Source organism: Rhinatrema bivittatum, chromosome 1, assembly GCF_901001135.1.
Source record: "Rhinatrema bivittatum chromosome 1, aRhiBiv1.1, whole genome shotgun sequence".
NCBI classification, from domain to species: domain Eukaryota; kingdom Metazoa; phylum Chordata; class Amphibia; order Gymnophiona; family Rhinatrematidae; genus Rhinatrema; species Rhinatrema bivittatum.
Genome location: NC_042615.1, coordinates 385,765,844 through 385,782,580, shown reverse-complemented (window position 1 = coordinate 385,782,580; position 16,737 = coordinate 385,765,844). Strand labels below are relative to the sequence as shown.

General features: G+C 44.9%; 1 protein-coding gene across 3 annotated transcripts in view; it reads right to left on the bottom strand.

The window, feature by feature from the left end:
* LOC115091242 (low-density lipoprotein receptor-related protein 2-like) overlaps positions 1-14,664 on the bottom strand; it is a 271,760-nt gene extending 257,096 nt beyond the window's left edge. For all 3 annotated transcript variants that reach the window (XM_029601348.1, XM_029601358.1, XM_029601367.1), the window contains exon 1: positions 14,572-14,664. In XM_029601348.1, the coding sequence (XP_029457208.1) occupies positions 14,572-14,647 (76 nt within the window). In that variant the 5' untranslated portion in view covers positions 14,648-14,664. The remainder of the gene's footprint in view (positions 1-14,571) is intronic.
* Between the last annotated feature and the right edge of the window lie 2,073 nt (positions 14,665-16,737).

Sequence of the window (16,737 nt, the reverse complement as noted above, 5' to 3'; positions counted from 1 at the left end):
AACACAGGAAAGGACTGATGCATCCCATGCACAACGCCCTGCATCTGACAGCATGGAGATTGAAAGGTAATTACTGAGCCACCTTCCCATTCTGATGAGAATACAGGATGTTCTCATTTTATATAGGAGATCCTCCATGAGGAAAGGTTATGTGGCCAAGTGGTACAGGTATTGCTGCTGAGGTCAGTGTCCCTTGGACCGTTTCCAATGTTTGCCAGAGCAACTGCTCCATTACCTGCACTTGCTCTTCAAATCTGATCTTGCAATTTCCTCCATGTACATCTCAGTGCTATAGCAGCATACCGCCCACTGATACAGGGTGCCTCAATCTCTACACTCATTGGTATCACTTGAGGTGAGCTTTGCAACTACATCATAAGGTTGCAGCCTAAGAACATAAGAAATTTCCATATTGAGTCATACCAAGGGTCCATGAAGCCCAGCATCTTAATTCCAACAATGGCCAAACCAAGTTACAATAACCTGGCAAGTACCCAAACACTAAGATGCCATGTAACTGATGCAAGTAGTAGCAGAGGCCATTCCCTAAGTCAACTTCATTAATAGCAAGTAATGGACCTCTGCCAAGAACTTATCCAAACCTTTTTTAAACCCAGCTACTCTAACCACATCCTCTGGCAACAAATTCCAGAGCTTAATTGTACGAGTGAAACAATTCTGATAGCAAGTAGCATATTTAAAGCTTAATGGAGTGCCCCCTAGTCCTATTCTAAAGTGTAATAACCAATTTACATCTACTCATGATTTTAAAGACCTCTATCATACCCCCCCCCCCCCCCCCCCACCACCCCAGCAATCTTCTCTAATCTGAACAGCCCTAAACTTTCCTTTCCTCATAGGGGAGCTGTTCCAGCCCCTTTGTTTTGGTCACCTGTCTGTACTTTCTCCAGTGTAACTATATCTTTGAGATGCAGTGATCAGAACTGTACACAGTACTAAAGGTGCAGTCTCACTATGAGCAATGCTTATGACATTCTGTTTTATTCACCATTCCCTTCCTAATAATTCCTAACTTTGTTTGCTTTCAGTACTACAGCACACTGAGCTGATGATTTTAATGTGTTATCCACTATGATGCCTAGATCTTTTTCATGGGTGGTAGCTCCTAAATGAAACCTAACATTGTAAATTCTGCATGGATTATTTTTTCCTATATGTAACACTACACTTGTGCACATTAAATTACCTGCCATTTGGATGCCCAATCTTCCAGTCTTGCAAGGTCCTCCTGCAATTTCACAATCCACTTGTGATTTAAGTACTCTGAATAAGTTTGAACATCTCACTTATTCCTTTCCAGATCATTTATAAATATATTGAAAAGCACTGGTCCAAGTGCAGATCCCTGAGGCACTCTACTGTGAAAATTGACCATTTAATCCTACTGTTTCCTGTCTTAACCAGTTTGTAATCCACGAAAGGACATTGCCTCCTATCCCATGACTTTAGTTCTTAGAAGCCTCTCATGAGGGACATTGTCAAATGCCTTCTGAAAAACCAAATATACTACATCAGTTTACTTGATCCACATGTGTAACCCCTTCAAAAAAATTTAAGCAGATTTTGAGGCAAGATTTTCCTTGAGTAAATCCATGTTGACTGTTCCATTAAACCATGTCTTTCTATATGCTCTGTGATTTGGATCTTTAGAATAGTTTCCACTATTTCCCAGCACTGATGTCAGGCTCACTGGTCTATAGTTTCTAGGATCACCCCTGAGCCCTTTTTAAATTGGGGTTATGTTAGCAACCCTCCAGGTACAATGGATGATTTTAATGATAGGCTACAAATTTTAATAGATCTGAAATTTGAGTTCCTTCAGAACCCTGCGATGCATACCATCCAGTCCAGGTGATTTGCTACTCTTTATAGAGTGTCGATCTTGCCTACTACATCTTCCAGGTAGACAGTGATTTGGTTCAGTTCATCTGACATAACTCTTGAAAACCATCTCCAGAACTCATGTCTCCCCAACATCCTCATTAGTAAACAGAAGCAAAGAATTTGTTTAGCCTTTCTGCAATGGCCTTATCTTCCCTAAGAGCCCTTTGGTCATTTAACAGTCCCAACTCCCTCAGGTTTGTTGCTTCTGCTATATTTAAAAAAAATATAAAATTATGAGTTTGCCTCTACAGCCAACTTAATTTCAAATTCTCTTCCCTTGCCTTATCAGTTTTACACTTGACAATTCTTATGCTTTTTCCTGTTTTTTAGCCAGAAAATTCTCATCTCACCTTTTATTCATGCCGATAATTGTTTTGCCTTCCTTCCACCTTCCAATACGTGGAATACATCTGGATTGTGTGTCTAAGATTGCATTTTTAAACAATATCCATGCCTGTTGAACACTTAACCTTTGCAGCTGTACTTTTCAGTTTTCTATTTTCCTCATTTTATCAAAGATTCCCTTATGAATATTTACGGTTCAAGCCATGCCTTGGGACCTAAATATAGTCCTGGAAACCTTGATGCTCCCTCCATTTGAACCTATGCAGACATACTTGTTGAAAAACCTCACATGGAAAGTCCTATTCCTAGTGGCAATCACCTCAGCATGACAAATTTATGAGCTGCAGGCATTGGTGCACTATGCACCTTATCTTCAATTCCACCATGACAAAGTAACCTTGCAGACATCCTTCCATCCTCCCAAAGGTGGTCTCATTTGAATCAGACCATAACTATCAACTTTTTTCCCCCTAAGTTGCATGCTTCCAGCCTAGAAGCTTTATTACACATGCTGGATTGCAAAAGGATGTTAGCCTACTATAAACAAAGGATCCAATCCCTCAGGACACTCCCAGCTCTTCTCGTTGAACCCAAACACTTGGGTATACTGGTATCCAAATGGATCCTTGCTAACTGGCTAACTTAGTGTATTCACTTCTGCTATGCAACTAGATCAGAACACCCGACAAAGAGCAAAAGCCCATCAATTACAAGTTGCAGAGACTTCCAATTGCTCATCTCTGATAGGGGCTGGTTCAAGACATGCAAGGTGGCTACATGGTCACCTCTCTATACCGCCTACAATTACAAGCCAGTTCATATGCAGTCACAGGACAGGAAATACTACATCATGCCACTAATTCTTGAGACTGTCCACCATGTACTGGGGACCTTGTGTGGCTAGCTCTATGTAAACAAGGATTGAGGGTTCTTCCAGGTCTGAGCTTGCCATCATGCTTCAAATCCCTGGGGTTGGGGATTCCCAGACAGCATGGCTAATTCAGCCTACCTATCTGCAGGAAAAAAAAAAAAGCAAGTTTGCTTTCTGCAGATAGGATGAGATAGCCATGCAGTCCCACTCTCCTCCCTGGGTAGTCTTTCTGCTCCAGGTCTTCTTCTGGCATTGTGTTGTGCTTTGGGATCAACTAAAGCAGGGAAGGCAGTCACGTGGGAAGGCTCTACATATACTTGGAGAAGTTACCACCTCAAGCCACCAGGGGTGCTCCCAGACAGCATGGCTAATTCTACCTGCAATCTACCAAAAATACTATTTCAAGAAATAAAAAGCAAGCTTGCTTACTGTAGGGCCACCATAACAAGAGTGGTTTACTTTGCATAGCTAGTCAGTCCTCAAGTCATTTTTGTGCTCTTAAGTTTTGGATTATTTTTTGTGTTCTTAAACTGATTGTAAGCATGATTGAGAGAGCACACAAATGACTTGAGAGGACTGATTATGACTGGTTATGCTAAGTAAACCACTCTTATGGTGGCCCTCAAGTAGTAGAGATTAATAAGCCTTTTTGTGCCTTGAGAATTTTGAATGAATAACCAGTGTATTTTGTATAAGACTTGTTTAGACTATCTCCAATGACATGCCTGTTCTGGGCCTTTTCAATAAGTAGCTTTGAGTTGTACTGTTCCTGTACCACACTGCTGTCGGCTGACCATGATCAGCCACTTTTTGCTTTTCTAGATGCTGCCCTGGTGCTCAGCAGACAATAAGAGCAAGACTCCCACGTCCTGTAGCACAGGGCCAGAACATCTAGAGCACTGGCAGTGCCAACTCCCATTTTTCCCTGCCTAATGTTCTGTATTTACAGCTGCTTGACTAATTCTATAGTATCATGCATACCCAGACAGACATAGCTCCAATCTCTAGAATAGCTCTTACTCATTATGAAGAGTACATGAAAGTATTGCAAGAACTATTTTATAAAGGAGTTTGGCTAGTTCCACATAGCAAGTAGGCCCTGTAGTCATTAAGCAAAATACTGATTAATGGGGACAACTCTTTTGAAGGTAAAGTAACCAGAGTATTACAGGCTTCAGTAGTAGGCATAGTCCTTTAATCCAGGGACTTAGATTTTTATTCTCTCACATTTTTCATCACTTCAAAGCAGATTGCATTCAGATACTGTAGGTATTTCCCTATCCCCAGAGGGCTTACAATCTAAGTTTTTGTACCTGAGGCAGTGAAGGGTAAAGTGACTTGCCCAAAGTCACAAGGAATGGCAGCAGGACTCAAACCCTGGTCTCCTGGGTCATAGCCCACTGCTCTAACCACTAGGCTACTCCTCCACTCCTGGCTTCCCAAACTTAACTAATGTTACTCGATTTTAGTACTTGAATCCACTAACTTCAGAGGACAACAAAACAAAGCTAGCAGGGATGCAGACTCCCTCCAAACATCACTTCACCGCACTCCAGCAGATCTTCAACATCCACCCTTTCCAGAGATCCTCCTTACATTCCCCTCAGCTCTTTATATCCATCAGCTAATCTTTGCACCAATCTCTTCAACCCACCATCCACCTCACTCATTCCCCATCCCCTATAACCCCAAAGCCTCACCTTCTCTCCAACCCATCTTCTCATATACCCCGGCTGATCCTCTGCTATTCTCTTGCTCTTTCCACCTGATCCCTCCCTGTGAAGACAGTACCTTCTCTAATCACCACCCTGGGCAAGAGTAGCAGCAACATTTTCCTTTGCTACCTGGGTAAGAGGTGGATGACAGCTAGTGAGAAGTGAGGGTTGGGCTAGTGACAGGGGCAGCATTTCTCTTGGGTAGATTCAGTGGATAAGGAGATAGCAGCTGTGAATGTCTGCTCTTCCTGCCACTCATGGCTGGTCCTGAGCCTGACCTCTGCAAGCAGCAGCATTAGCAATGAGTCTGCATAGGGCCTGTGAGCCAGTGAAAGCTCACATGATCTGGAGGGGTTCCTGTTCCTCCTCACCCCAAGCTTTCCCATTACCACAGAAACTCATGCAAGAATGGGGTCACTATGTCCTGTGCACAAGCTTAGGCTCCACACCTATTTTCAGTACCAATATTGTTTCTAATGCCTGAAGAGCACTGCCATTTGAGGCACTTGTGACCCCACTGAAGGTTGACTGTGTCCTATTTGGGATTCTCTGCTTTAATCTATTGAAGAGCCAGAAGTGAAGGTAAGGGAATGAATAGATTTTTTTTTAATTGGCATGTCCAGGGTTTGGCAGCAGCACTCTAATAGCAAAACCATGCATGTAAGAGCCAAATACTGCTTTGGATGGGTGAAAAATCTACTAACTGTTAGACAAAAGGAAAACTAGGATGTCAAAGGACCTTAAAGGTTGTCAGTATGAAAATATTGGGAAAACATAGTATCTGTGCACACAGAAAGGTATTACTAGTAGAAAAAAAGCCTTATTTCTTTACAAGTCACTGGTGAGACCCTATCTTGAATTGGGTGTTCAATTCTACATCACATCCACAAGGACAAATAAGGTGGAGGCAAGTCAAAGCAGACACCAAAATGATATGGCCTGCACTATAAAACAGAGACCAACACTGAAGATGGACTCTTTAGGAGAGGAAAAGGTAAACATACAAACATCTGGATACCTGTCTTCAAGAAGACAGACTTTTCTATACAATTCAAAGCTCAGGGAAAGAAAGCTCAAAAGAAGAAAAAGTCTTGTCATTGACAGTTCCATATACCTAGCAAATGCTTCCAATAGAGGTAGCAAGAACAAACAGTAAGTCTGAATTATGCTTAGGACAGACAAAGAGGACCTGATAGGAGGGATATAGCCAGAGTAAGATTTCACAGTTGGTAGCATGTATGGACCAAGTGCTGTTTTATTGCACACAACTGCTAAGGAAGGTGGTACTGTATATACTTAGTAAAGAGGACAGCAGACTTCCCTCCATGGGAGCATTAGTATGATGAAAATCTTAATGCATGTGTAGTCAGGTCTCAGGCATTAGAGTCACTGATTAGGCAGTATGGAATTTATAAGGTGTTGTCTGGAAGAGTCAGATAAAAAAACCTTTTTTTTCCAGTTAGACACTAAAAGGAGAAAAAAATAGTCCATGCATCGTAAGGTAGATCAATGGAAGAGACCATGTAAACTCATCCAGAATATTACCTGAATCCTAGTCCAATACTATAATAGAACACCTACAGGGATTATTCAATGCTTACTTCCAACATCTTATGAAAGAATATTACACAGGTAGCACTTTCATCAATTTAGCACCCATTATTTTAATAAGCTTCTTGCTGTAGTACATTTACAGGTATGGAGGACCAGAACAAGACACCCTGAAAAAAAAAAATCTAGTAAACTTTCTAGAATGAAAGATTGACAGCATGCTTTAAAAAAGTTCCAAAAGCTTATCAGGAAATGAAAGCTGAAAGAAGCAAATGAAGGGGAAAGCTTATCAGAAGCCAATATTACATTCAGCTCTAACCAGAACCTTGAGGAGTTCAAAAATAATCTGCCCCTCCCCCACCAAGATGTGTCAGATTCCCAAAGTTCTCTTTAAAATTGGTTACTACTCTTTAAACTAGACACTGCATCTCAACCCAGTCCTGGGGGGAGGGGGGGTACACCTAACTAATCAGGATATCCACAAGGAATACACATGAGCCTGCACTGCATGCATTGCTTCCATTATATGCAAACGTCTTATACATATTCATTGTGGTTATCCTAACAACTTGACTGGCTAGGCATGCCCTGAGAAGCACTTTGAGACTTCTAAAAGTCGAGAAGTTTATCTTATAAATATTTGAGTTCTACTGCAAAGTATCTTTCAGTAATCTGCCAGATGTTTAATCTAGTAGCATAGACACTTTAGGAACACCATAATTCTTCCCTTAAAACTTCAGTCAAAATACACCCCCACCCCATGTCCAGCAACTAGGTAAGCCACTCATTGTTCCAAGAGCTTGACACCAACAGCGGGGGATACTTGCAAGAGCAAGCGGCTATTGTCAGTGAGTCCCTCGCCACTGACCCTGCACAAGGTTTTCCTTCTCAGCATGGCCAGGTTAACTCCCTGCCAGTCTGAGTGACTAATCCAGTCCAGTCTCACTGCAGGCTGCCAGGAGAGAAGTTTAGAGAGATCAGGGGTAAACACATCGCGTTAGGTCAGTAACCGGTTAGTAATAGAGGACAGTGACACTTCGGTTCCCATGGCCAAGCTGCTCTATGCGGAGGAAGTTCCTAGAGCCAGGTTGACGGGGGTTGGTTTCATAGGAATGTGGCTATTCGCGACCGCTAAGCTTACTGTGCCACTAAAGCTCCTCCAGAGGCACAGCTGCTGAGAACCTCAACCCAGGTTTAGTCCTTTAATACTAGAGAGTCGAGAGTCTTGATAAAAGTGTAAGACAAGTACAAATCTGAGGAAGCAACAGACGGAAGAGCGTTTAATACAAACTTTTTTTTAAAATGTAGAATTAGGTTTCCTGAGTTATTGCAAAAGTAAACGCAAAAGTCAGATTAAGGAAGCGCTCTCCAAGAAAAAGCTGCCTTCAGTTTATGTAGCACCTGCCTTGAGGAAAAAGGCATCACATTTAACCAAGCAGAGAGAATAGAGCCAACCTTCTGTGCCATGCTGTTACAGCACCAGGCACGCAGTTAGATAATAAAGAGACAAAAAACCAACCCCCTCCTCCCTCCAGCCAGTCTCGAGCACAAGGTACTGGTGCAGGTTTATTATGCAAAAGCAGACACGCTCCCCCGCCCAGGAAGGAGCACATAAAATAGTTTTACGGAGTAGGTCACCACTGGTTTGCCTACATTGACGCAATGTGGGGCAGTGTAAAGGCTGTGTTTACACCCCCCCTCCCACTTCCCAAATACTGCACAATTTACGTAACTTCTTCTGAAAAGCAGATTTTATTGATTGGACAAAGATGGCCGCAGCCCATAGACATTGAATAATCAGCAATTAGCAAACATATCAATAACATCATTATAACTGTACAAAACTCCATAACAACTCGTAACTAAATTAGTGACCAGCGAGCCCCCCGCTTCTATGTGGTAAGTATAAAAGTCAGAGGCGGGCGCACACCCCTTGGCCGTATAAGCCGTGGAGCTGTCCTTTGACACCTGGCAGTTAAAGCCATAGCGTCCGGCGACCCGACCGTGGAAGTCGGGAATGTTTGTTCTAATCGCCCCAGCATTTCCTTCTCTCTTGGCCATTGAAGCATCGAGGGACTGTGCCGGATCTGTTAGGCCGCTTGCCCAGTCCGAACCGCCTGTTCGATCCTCCTAAATGCAGGGGGGGGGTTGTCACTTCTGCCAGTCACCATGCCACGGTTCCCCGGTAGCGACACTGCTTACTGGGGACCCCCCCCCCCCCCCCCCCCAACAACCCACCCGGGCTGCGGCCATAAGGTGCAACACCACTTGAACCTGCAGATCAGAATTAAAATGTCCGAGCCGACGTCCGATAGATGTACACCATCAGGTCGAAAACATCCCTGACTCATTTATAAATTCGTGTGTAACAAACCAAAGACACGCATTCATTTTCCCATCCATTTGTTAATCTTTTCCATCGCTGAATGAGCGCACTCACGTCTCCATATTCTGCGAGGGGTGATGCAGGACCAGACCATCACAGACTGCGGGAACATGTTATACAATACAATTAAATCTTTCTGCATTTTTTGGGTGAGAGCGACGCTTTTGGTATGGGGCATATCATTACCGCCGAGATATATGACGACTGCCGAAGGAGTGGCAGGGTTGCGATTGTGTAGCTCCACAGTCTGTAATAACTGGTCCCACAACATCCCTTTCCAAATCAAAAACGGGTCGCTGAGGTGCCATCCCTAGGTGCTCCCCTGTCGGGCATTGCAGGGCCCTCCTATGTGCCCAATCATCCACACAAATGACATCCTCCACCCATGATCTGTGCAAATTAAAGCAAGAGAAAAGAAACACATGAGGTGAGGAGGGTCGATAATCCTGGCTACCCACTACCTGTAAAATAACCCGGCGGCCTCACATCTCCTGAACCTTCCAGAGCGCCAATTGCCATGATCTCGCCAAACTAGCTGCCGCTGCCCCTATGCGGAAGGAGTGCGAATAGCCCTCTTTGCCCAGACCCAAGGATTTTAAAGCCATTGCAATCCCGACAAAACTGGTATCTCGTTAATGGTACCCCAGACGCGTGTACCAACAGAGGACCTCCGTATGTTGTACACCGTATCTGCCAATATGCTATCGAGCAACGAACTGGGCAAGTGGGCTCGCCATACCATTCACGGAGGGTGATATTTGCTCCTGCTCTCAATTGATCTGTTTAGGACCTGTGAATGCGAGGAGTCAGTTTTCCCTCTTCAAGCCTTGTATCTAGCATCTCCCAAAGCACTAAGAGGTAGCTCTTCCGTGTGTTCACTGACAAGGACCCCAAAATCATGTTCCAAAGTTCGGAGGGCCAAGTAGCCACACCACCTCGGGTGTGGGGGTCGGGTAACGGTCTGCCATTGGTGCTAGGCTGTGAAATGTTGTGAACTGCAAGCGGGAGAGAGAGTCAGCAATGTTATTGAGTCTACCTGGGACATGGGCCGCTCTAAAGGTGATATTGAAGCGCAAGCACGTGAGCATCAAATGCCGGATGAGAGCATTAGATTCAAAAGTGCATGCAGACAGTGCATTAATCACTTCACTGCAGCCATGTTGTCGGATCTGAACACAATGCGAGACCCCACAAGTGACTCCCCAGATTGAGGAATGTTAAGTCCTTGGTGACTGTGCTGGCCCCACGAATGTGGCCACCACTCAGCACACCAAGTTACCTGGAAATAAATCCCGAATCCAACACCTCCTGCCACATCTGTGAATAACTCCAACTCACTGTTCTGCCTAGGGGTCCTGCCACAATGCAACGCCATTGAAGTCCTTTCCAAAGGTCTCCCACACAACCAGGTCACTCTTAATTGCACTGGAAACCCTTAGACTGGTGTTTTTTCACACACCCCAGCCGTAGCAAGTGATAACCTGTGTAAAAAAGGCCCTGCCCATAGGAATCACCCTTGAAGCAAAGGTAAGTAACCCGATCAGGGACTGGAACTGCCTCAAGGTGGCCTTAAGGCAGCGCATTTCAGAGATTGCCTCCCTAAGCTTAAACACTTTATCCTCAGGCAACCTGGACCGCTGGGCCACCGCATCCAGCTCAATCCTGAGGGAGGCAATTGTGATAGCTGGTCCCTCCGTTTTTTCAGCTAATGGGACACCGAAGTGTCTAGCTACCTCTTTTGCGATGACCAGTAAGGTTAAAGCAGTCAGTGCCGTTCCTCCCCACCAACAGGAAATCGAGGTAGTGCAATATCTGCCTTCTATCCACATGCTGTGCGATTACCCAATGCAAAATGAACTGAATTCAAACAATGCGCCAGAGATTGAACAGCCTATCAGTATGCAGCAGTCAAAATAAAACTGCCCCTTGAAATGGAAACCCAGCAAGTGGGAGGAGTCCAGGTGCACTGGCAGAAGGCGAAATGCAGACTATGTCTACCTTAGCCATGTGCACGCCGGATCCTGCCTCCTTGATCATCTGAATTGCCACGTCAGATGGAGTACAACACTGCACATGAGGGTCAATTTGGTTGATGACCGAATTACCAGGTGGGAAGACAGGTTATGTATCAGCCGGAAGCGTCCTGGCTCTTTTTAGGGAACCATACCCAGGGGGATAATACCAAATTTGGCAAAGGCGGATAAGGGAAGGGGCCTGCTATCCTGCCTAAAGCTAATTCAGCTTACACTTTTTTCCTTGCCTGCTCCTCATGCATCGCTATTGAACGTGCATTGCTTGGAGGGGGTTCCAGCGTAATAGGGGCTATAATTTGACTAGGGATCCATGAAGCCAGTATAAATCCGCTCAGCCTCGTCCTGGTAAGGATAGCGATCAAACCATGGGCCATTGCCTCAACGCTGACCAGGGTTGGGGTCCGTGAACTCAGCCGGGCATCCCCCTCCCCTGCTGCTGCTGAAAATTGTCTGTGATCTCTGGAGGTGCGACACTGAATGGCCGGGTGTAAACCGAAACCGCAGGTGGAGCAAATGTGTTTGAACTTACAGTTTTCCACGTGCAGTGACCAGCGTTGAACTGTTTGCATGTGTCTCGCCTCCCCGCACCCTGAAATGAACTTCTCTCATGAATGAGCCCCTATCTCTCGAATAACTATGATGGAACCGCTCTATCCATCCATGAGGACGTCTGTAAAGTCATCTCATCCAACTACAGGTCAATCAATCTGTGCTGCCAAGAGACGGCGGGGTTTTGGGCCATGTTTTTCCGAAAACAAATGTCGTAGTTCAGCCAAGTCCAACCTCCCCGCCTCTGCCCTATCATGATGGTGTCCATGTATCTTATGAGGAAAGGGGAATGTTCAGGCTCGCGTTCCACAATCCCGGTCATGAAAGTGTGGAAAGCCCTGATCCAATTCTGAATGTTCTTGGCCACTTTGGGTCTCTTTTCTTTTACCTCACTTGATCCCCTTTCTCTGGCTCAACTTCCATATCAATAATAAGGAGCGAAAAATATATCAATATAATCCCGCTCCCATATTTTTTCTTTAATTGATGTTGGCACACTGTGGGCTAAGGATGTGACCCCACATAAAACATTGCTCACTACTTGTGGTGCTGGATTTTAAGAAGCCAAACTGGCGGGGGCTAAGGGAAGGATTGACGTCTACTGGCAACTGAGGAGTGTGAACTAAGGCTGGCAAACTTAATTGCAGCACCGGAATCGAGGGTAGGGTTGACAGGCAAGGGGTAGCCTGAGTAGTAGGGATCCTTTCTGCCTCAGTAACCACTTGCCCACTACTCATGCTTATTCACAGGATGAGAACCCCAGACTACCGCTGCCGAACCTCTTTGCCTCACATTCTTCCCTCTTATGAGGAAGAAAACAAAAGCAAAGAGACTCGGCTAACACCCTTTCGGTATCACTGCAACCACTATAAAGTATCACAATTCGAAGGCTTACCTCGTCCCCTGTCATATGAAGTAGCCTCTGTGCTAGGAGCCGTGGAACCTGTAGCCAATGTGTCAGGGGCTGGCAAAGCTTCCCCGCAACCTAAGACAATCATGGAAGCCCCAGTGACGCATCAGAGCCAATTAATAGCTTTTCTGGGGCCCACAGGACGCCTTTCCTTGTCCACTAATGCCCCTAGCTGCTGTGATTTGGCGCTCCTCTTGCGTAACGCTGACCACCGACCCTGCAAAGCTGAGGAGAGTGCTGTTATATCCTGCACTAGTTCGTCTCCTGTGAGCACTCGGGCTCTCCTGACGAAGCACCTTTGCCCCGTCCGTGAGACAATGAAGGGGGAGACCCCACCATGCGCTGCCTTACCCACTCCATTCCGTGCGCAGCTGCATGCTCTTTAATTTCTAACAGCCACTGATCCGTGTCACTTACAGCTGGTGCTGCAGTATTGGATGCCCTCTGCTTTTTGCGCCTGCACTGCCCTGCGGTCTGCTTGCTCGCTTTTGGCTTGATGATCCTGTTCTTAACCTTGATCTTTCTCACCGCCAAACCTTTTGAGCCTGCTACCCCGAGGAGGGCCTGTTGATGTGCCGAGGACCCTTCTGCCGCTGCTGACCGCTGACTTGTAGACACCATCCCCGACTGACAATTACTGCATTGCAAAGTTACAATTAATTGATAAATTTTTATTTTTTTTTTTTTTAAACCTCTGCTGTTTGTATCCTCAATGGCAGCCGTCAAACCCTGCTCCCCAACCTGGCTGCCGCCCTGTGTTCCAGGTGATCACCGGCATGGCTGCTGCCATGTGCTGCCCTCCCAGGATACAAAGACATGCACTACAAACAGGCCACTGACCCTTTAAACACAATGTGCACTGCACTGCTGTGGCCTTTGTCCTGTGCTGCTCCCCAAAATGGCTACTGCCAAGTACTGCCACCCCAACATACAAAGACATGCACTGAAAACAGGCTGCTGGCCCTTTAAATACAATGTGCACTGCACCACTGTGGCCTTTGTTCTTTTAGGACACTAGTAATTATAATGTAAATGATACCTCATACAACAGCAGGGGGGGAAATTGGTATATGCGATATGAGATGGCTATTTAATAATACCTTTAAACATATATACCTATGTATTGCTAATCCTTGAAATACCAAACCCATATCTAAGTATGCAAATACCCATTACACCAGGGACCTTGGCCTTAAAAGAATAAACAGGCCACTAGCCTTTTTAGCCACCCTAAATACTAATTAGTAATGTAACAGGGGACATTAGCATGGGGCCGCTGGCCCTATAACAAAACACTTCTAGCTGAAATAAATTTAAGCACATATGGCCCTTTGCAAGGGGCAACAGCAATTTAAAATTACCTGGATTTAACATAGGCTGCCAGCCTTTTTGATGCCATAAATAATAAATAAGCAGAAAAGACAATTACCATGGGGCCGCTGGCCCTATAAACAAATACTTTAGATGCAATAAAAGTTACACAGATTTGAGGGCCGCTGGCCCTTAAACATAAGCAATAATTCAATTAAACATATAAATACAGGACTGCTGGCCCTTTAAGGATATAGAATTAAATACCTTTGCTTAACTGTTCAGCTCGGTTCACCACAAGCTGTAGGCTCCAGCTAAAGCAGAAGTAAGGAGGAAAGAACGTCATGCCTGCCTACCTGATTTCAAAAGTGAAACTAAAGGGAAAGATTCTGCCGGCTGCACCCCATGCTGTGCCTAGCAGAAAGAGAGTGCCCTGTTTTTCCAGGGCTGATTCAGGAAAGACTAAGCCCTAACACAAAAGGAAAAAGCTGAAATGCTGTACCGGTTGCTCCCAGCCCTGCCATGCCTGGCAGGAACATTAACCACTGCAATGCTGAAATGCTGCCTAAGATCCTGAAATGTATTCAGTGTTGCTTCTGCCGAACTCCCCCCTCCCCTCCTGAGTCTTAAGCTTCCTCCTTCACATGAACTGCAAAACCCTACAATTGTTTCTAAATGCTGCCGGAGCCTGGCAGAAAAGTGCAGAGCCCCAGCACTTAAACTTACTCAGCCAGGTGAACTGCAAAACGCTACTATGTTTTCAATGCTGCACAAGGGAAGTTGAAGCCCTGCTGATGAAGCTGCTCTGTGCCTGGCCGAAAAGGGAGGGCGCCCACGCTGGCTCTCCCTTTTCTACCTGCCCCCATCCCCCCCCCTCCCCTGGCCCCTGCCTACCTTGCCTTCCACGCCCCCATTGTGTCCTGCTTCCTTAGCTGAGTCGCAGGTTCTTTATCACCACTAAACTCAACAACAGTATGAACTAAAGGCACTCTCACCTGCCAAAACTCTGGCCAGAGCAGCAAGGCTTAATAAGCCCACTAAAACCGTCCATGGTTTCCAATGCCACCCCATGTTTTGAGAAAGAAAGGCAGCAGAAGCATCAAAAGTAGCCCACCTGAGGGATGGATTTAAATAGAGACCATGGCACAGAGGGAGGGCCAGCTTTCCCTGTCGCCATTGGATTGACTCACTTAGCACCTCTGATTGAGGCAGCAGGGGGGAAGCAGCCTCAGAAAGGGCTGGTTGCAGGCAATACCAAAATATATCGCATTGTCTAAAAAGTAACAGTACATGCGTCTTCTTTTTCTTCCTTGACAATAATTATTTCACTGTGAAGAAAGAACATAAGCCTTTTCCCGTTCCCCTCCTCGTCCCCAGCCGTGGCGATGCTTTAATGTAAATTAAAATACTATTCATAACAATTTTTTATCCTTTTTTTTTTTTTGCAGGTTTGTTTACAACTGCAGTGATTGGTCACACGATGATGGCTGGCACCACTTTTCACTTCAATCATTTAGTGAAAGAAAAAGATGCTTTAGCACTCATCTCCTTTTTCAGATTGTTCCCATGTGAAAACGCAACAGCTTTATTGAATATTTTGCAGATTAGATTGGTGAGCACCTGACTATAATCTGTTTGGTTGAAACTGGCTTGCGATGTCCAGGTGCTTTAATGGATTGACTCTGCAGGGTCCTGAACCGAATAATTATGTGCAGAATGGGGACAGGAGATAAGGAGACTGGCAGAGTTTGTGCTGTTTTGCACTGAAATACTGCAACTATTGTACACATTTTACACAAAACCTTAACTAGAATTTAATTTGGTATTAATGTTGATTTTCAAAGGAAACATTCAGAACTGTCTCATGTATTTTTATTTACAAAGTACTTCATAATGTGGAAAAGCAGGTATAATAGAAAAGCAATTGTAAGTTCTACTGGCAATTCCCTATTTTAGTATTTCATTCCATAGGAGGTGTCAGTATTTTAAACTTCTGAACACTTTTGATACTTAACCGCTCCTGCTATTCCAAATCTAAGTAAACCGGGGTGCTGCTATGCTACTTATCATCAGAATTCCATGCTAGCCTCACACAAGCAAAAATGCAGAGGTGCACAGAGGGGCCTGGCCATAACAATAGGTGCACATCTTTTATTTGAAAACAGTGTGAGCACACAAGAAATAAAATATTAACTAATGGTCTTATGGGCAAATTGACATCATCATGAACCAGCTTACTACTCAAAGTGAACAAAGTCAGAAACAATATGTGGAAGGTCATCTATAGTGCAACAAGTGGAAAATAAATACATGCACCCAAATTTCATTCTACTGCCTATGATTATTTTTTTCTGCAACAATGTTTTTATTATGTATTTATTTCCTCCAGAATGGCAATATCTATATGTATAGATAGATATTGAGCTTGGTGAGTTCGCCAGATGTTATCTATTTGTTGGCAGGGTGCGCATGCACACCCACCCACTCCTGCCAATGGTGGAGCATGGTGGCCAGAAGAGCAAATCGGGTAGCGCACACCCAAATGATCCTGAAAAGAGCAAGCAATGGGGGAACTTGAAAGTACAATTTCTGCTACACTCCTCCTCTTCTTCTGCGGTATGACCCCAACAAATACCCAGGGCATCTGATTAAAGCATGCAATAGGTGGGGGCTCTCTAGTGCTGCCACTGGTAATGCTGTGCTGCGCACCATACGCACCTGCTGCAAACTTTAAATTGGGTTATATCTTTATTTAAAATGTATGAATTGTGTATGCATAAGCACTAAACGAGGTACAAGTAGAACAATCATAAGAAGCATAAATATAAGAAGAGCCTGCTGCAATAATTGCCTTGGTGCTGTGTGTTTAGTGCTAAACTCTGCTCCCCCCCCCCCCCCCCAAAATGTATATACCCTGGGCTGAAGCCACATAGCACACCCGCCTCTCCTGCTTATCCACTTTCACAACCAAAGCTTCTTTGATACACATTCTCACATACATTCACACGCACCTACCCCCTCCCATAATCCACATCCCACCCAGCCACACCCATGCATACCCATCCCCAAACACTCATACACATATCCAGGGGCCAATGCTATAAAAACCGCGGAAAGAGGGCGCTGAAAAGTCAGCGCCCGCTTTCTTAATGCCCGTATGG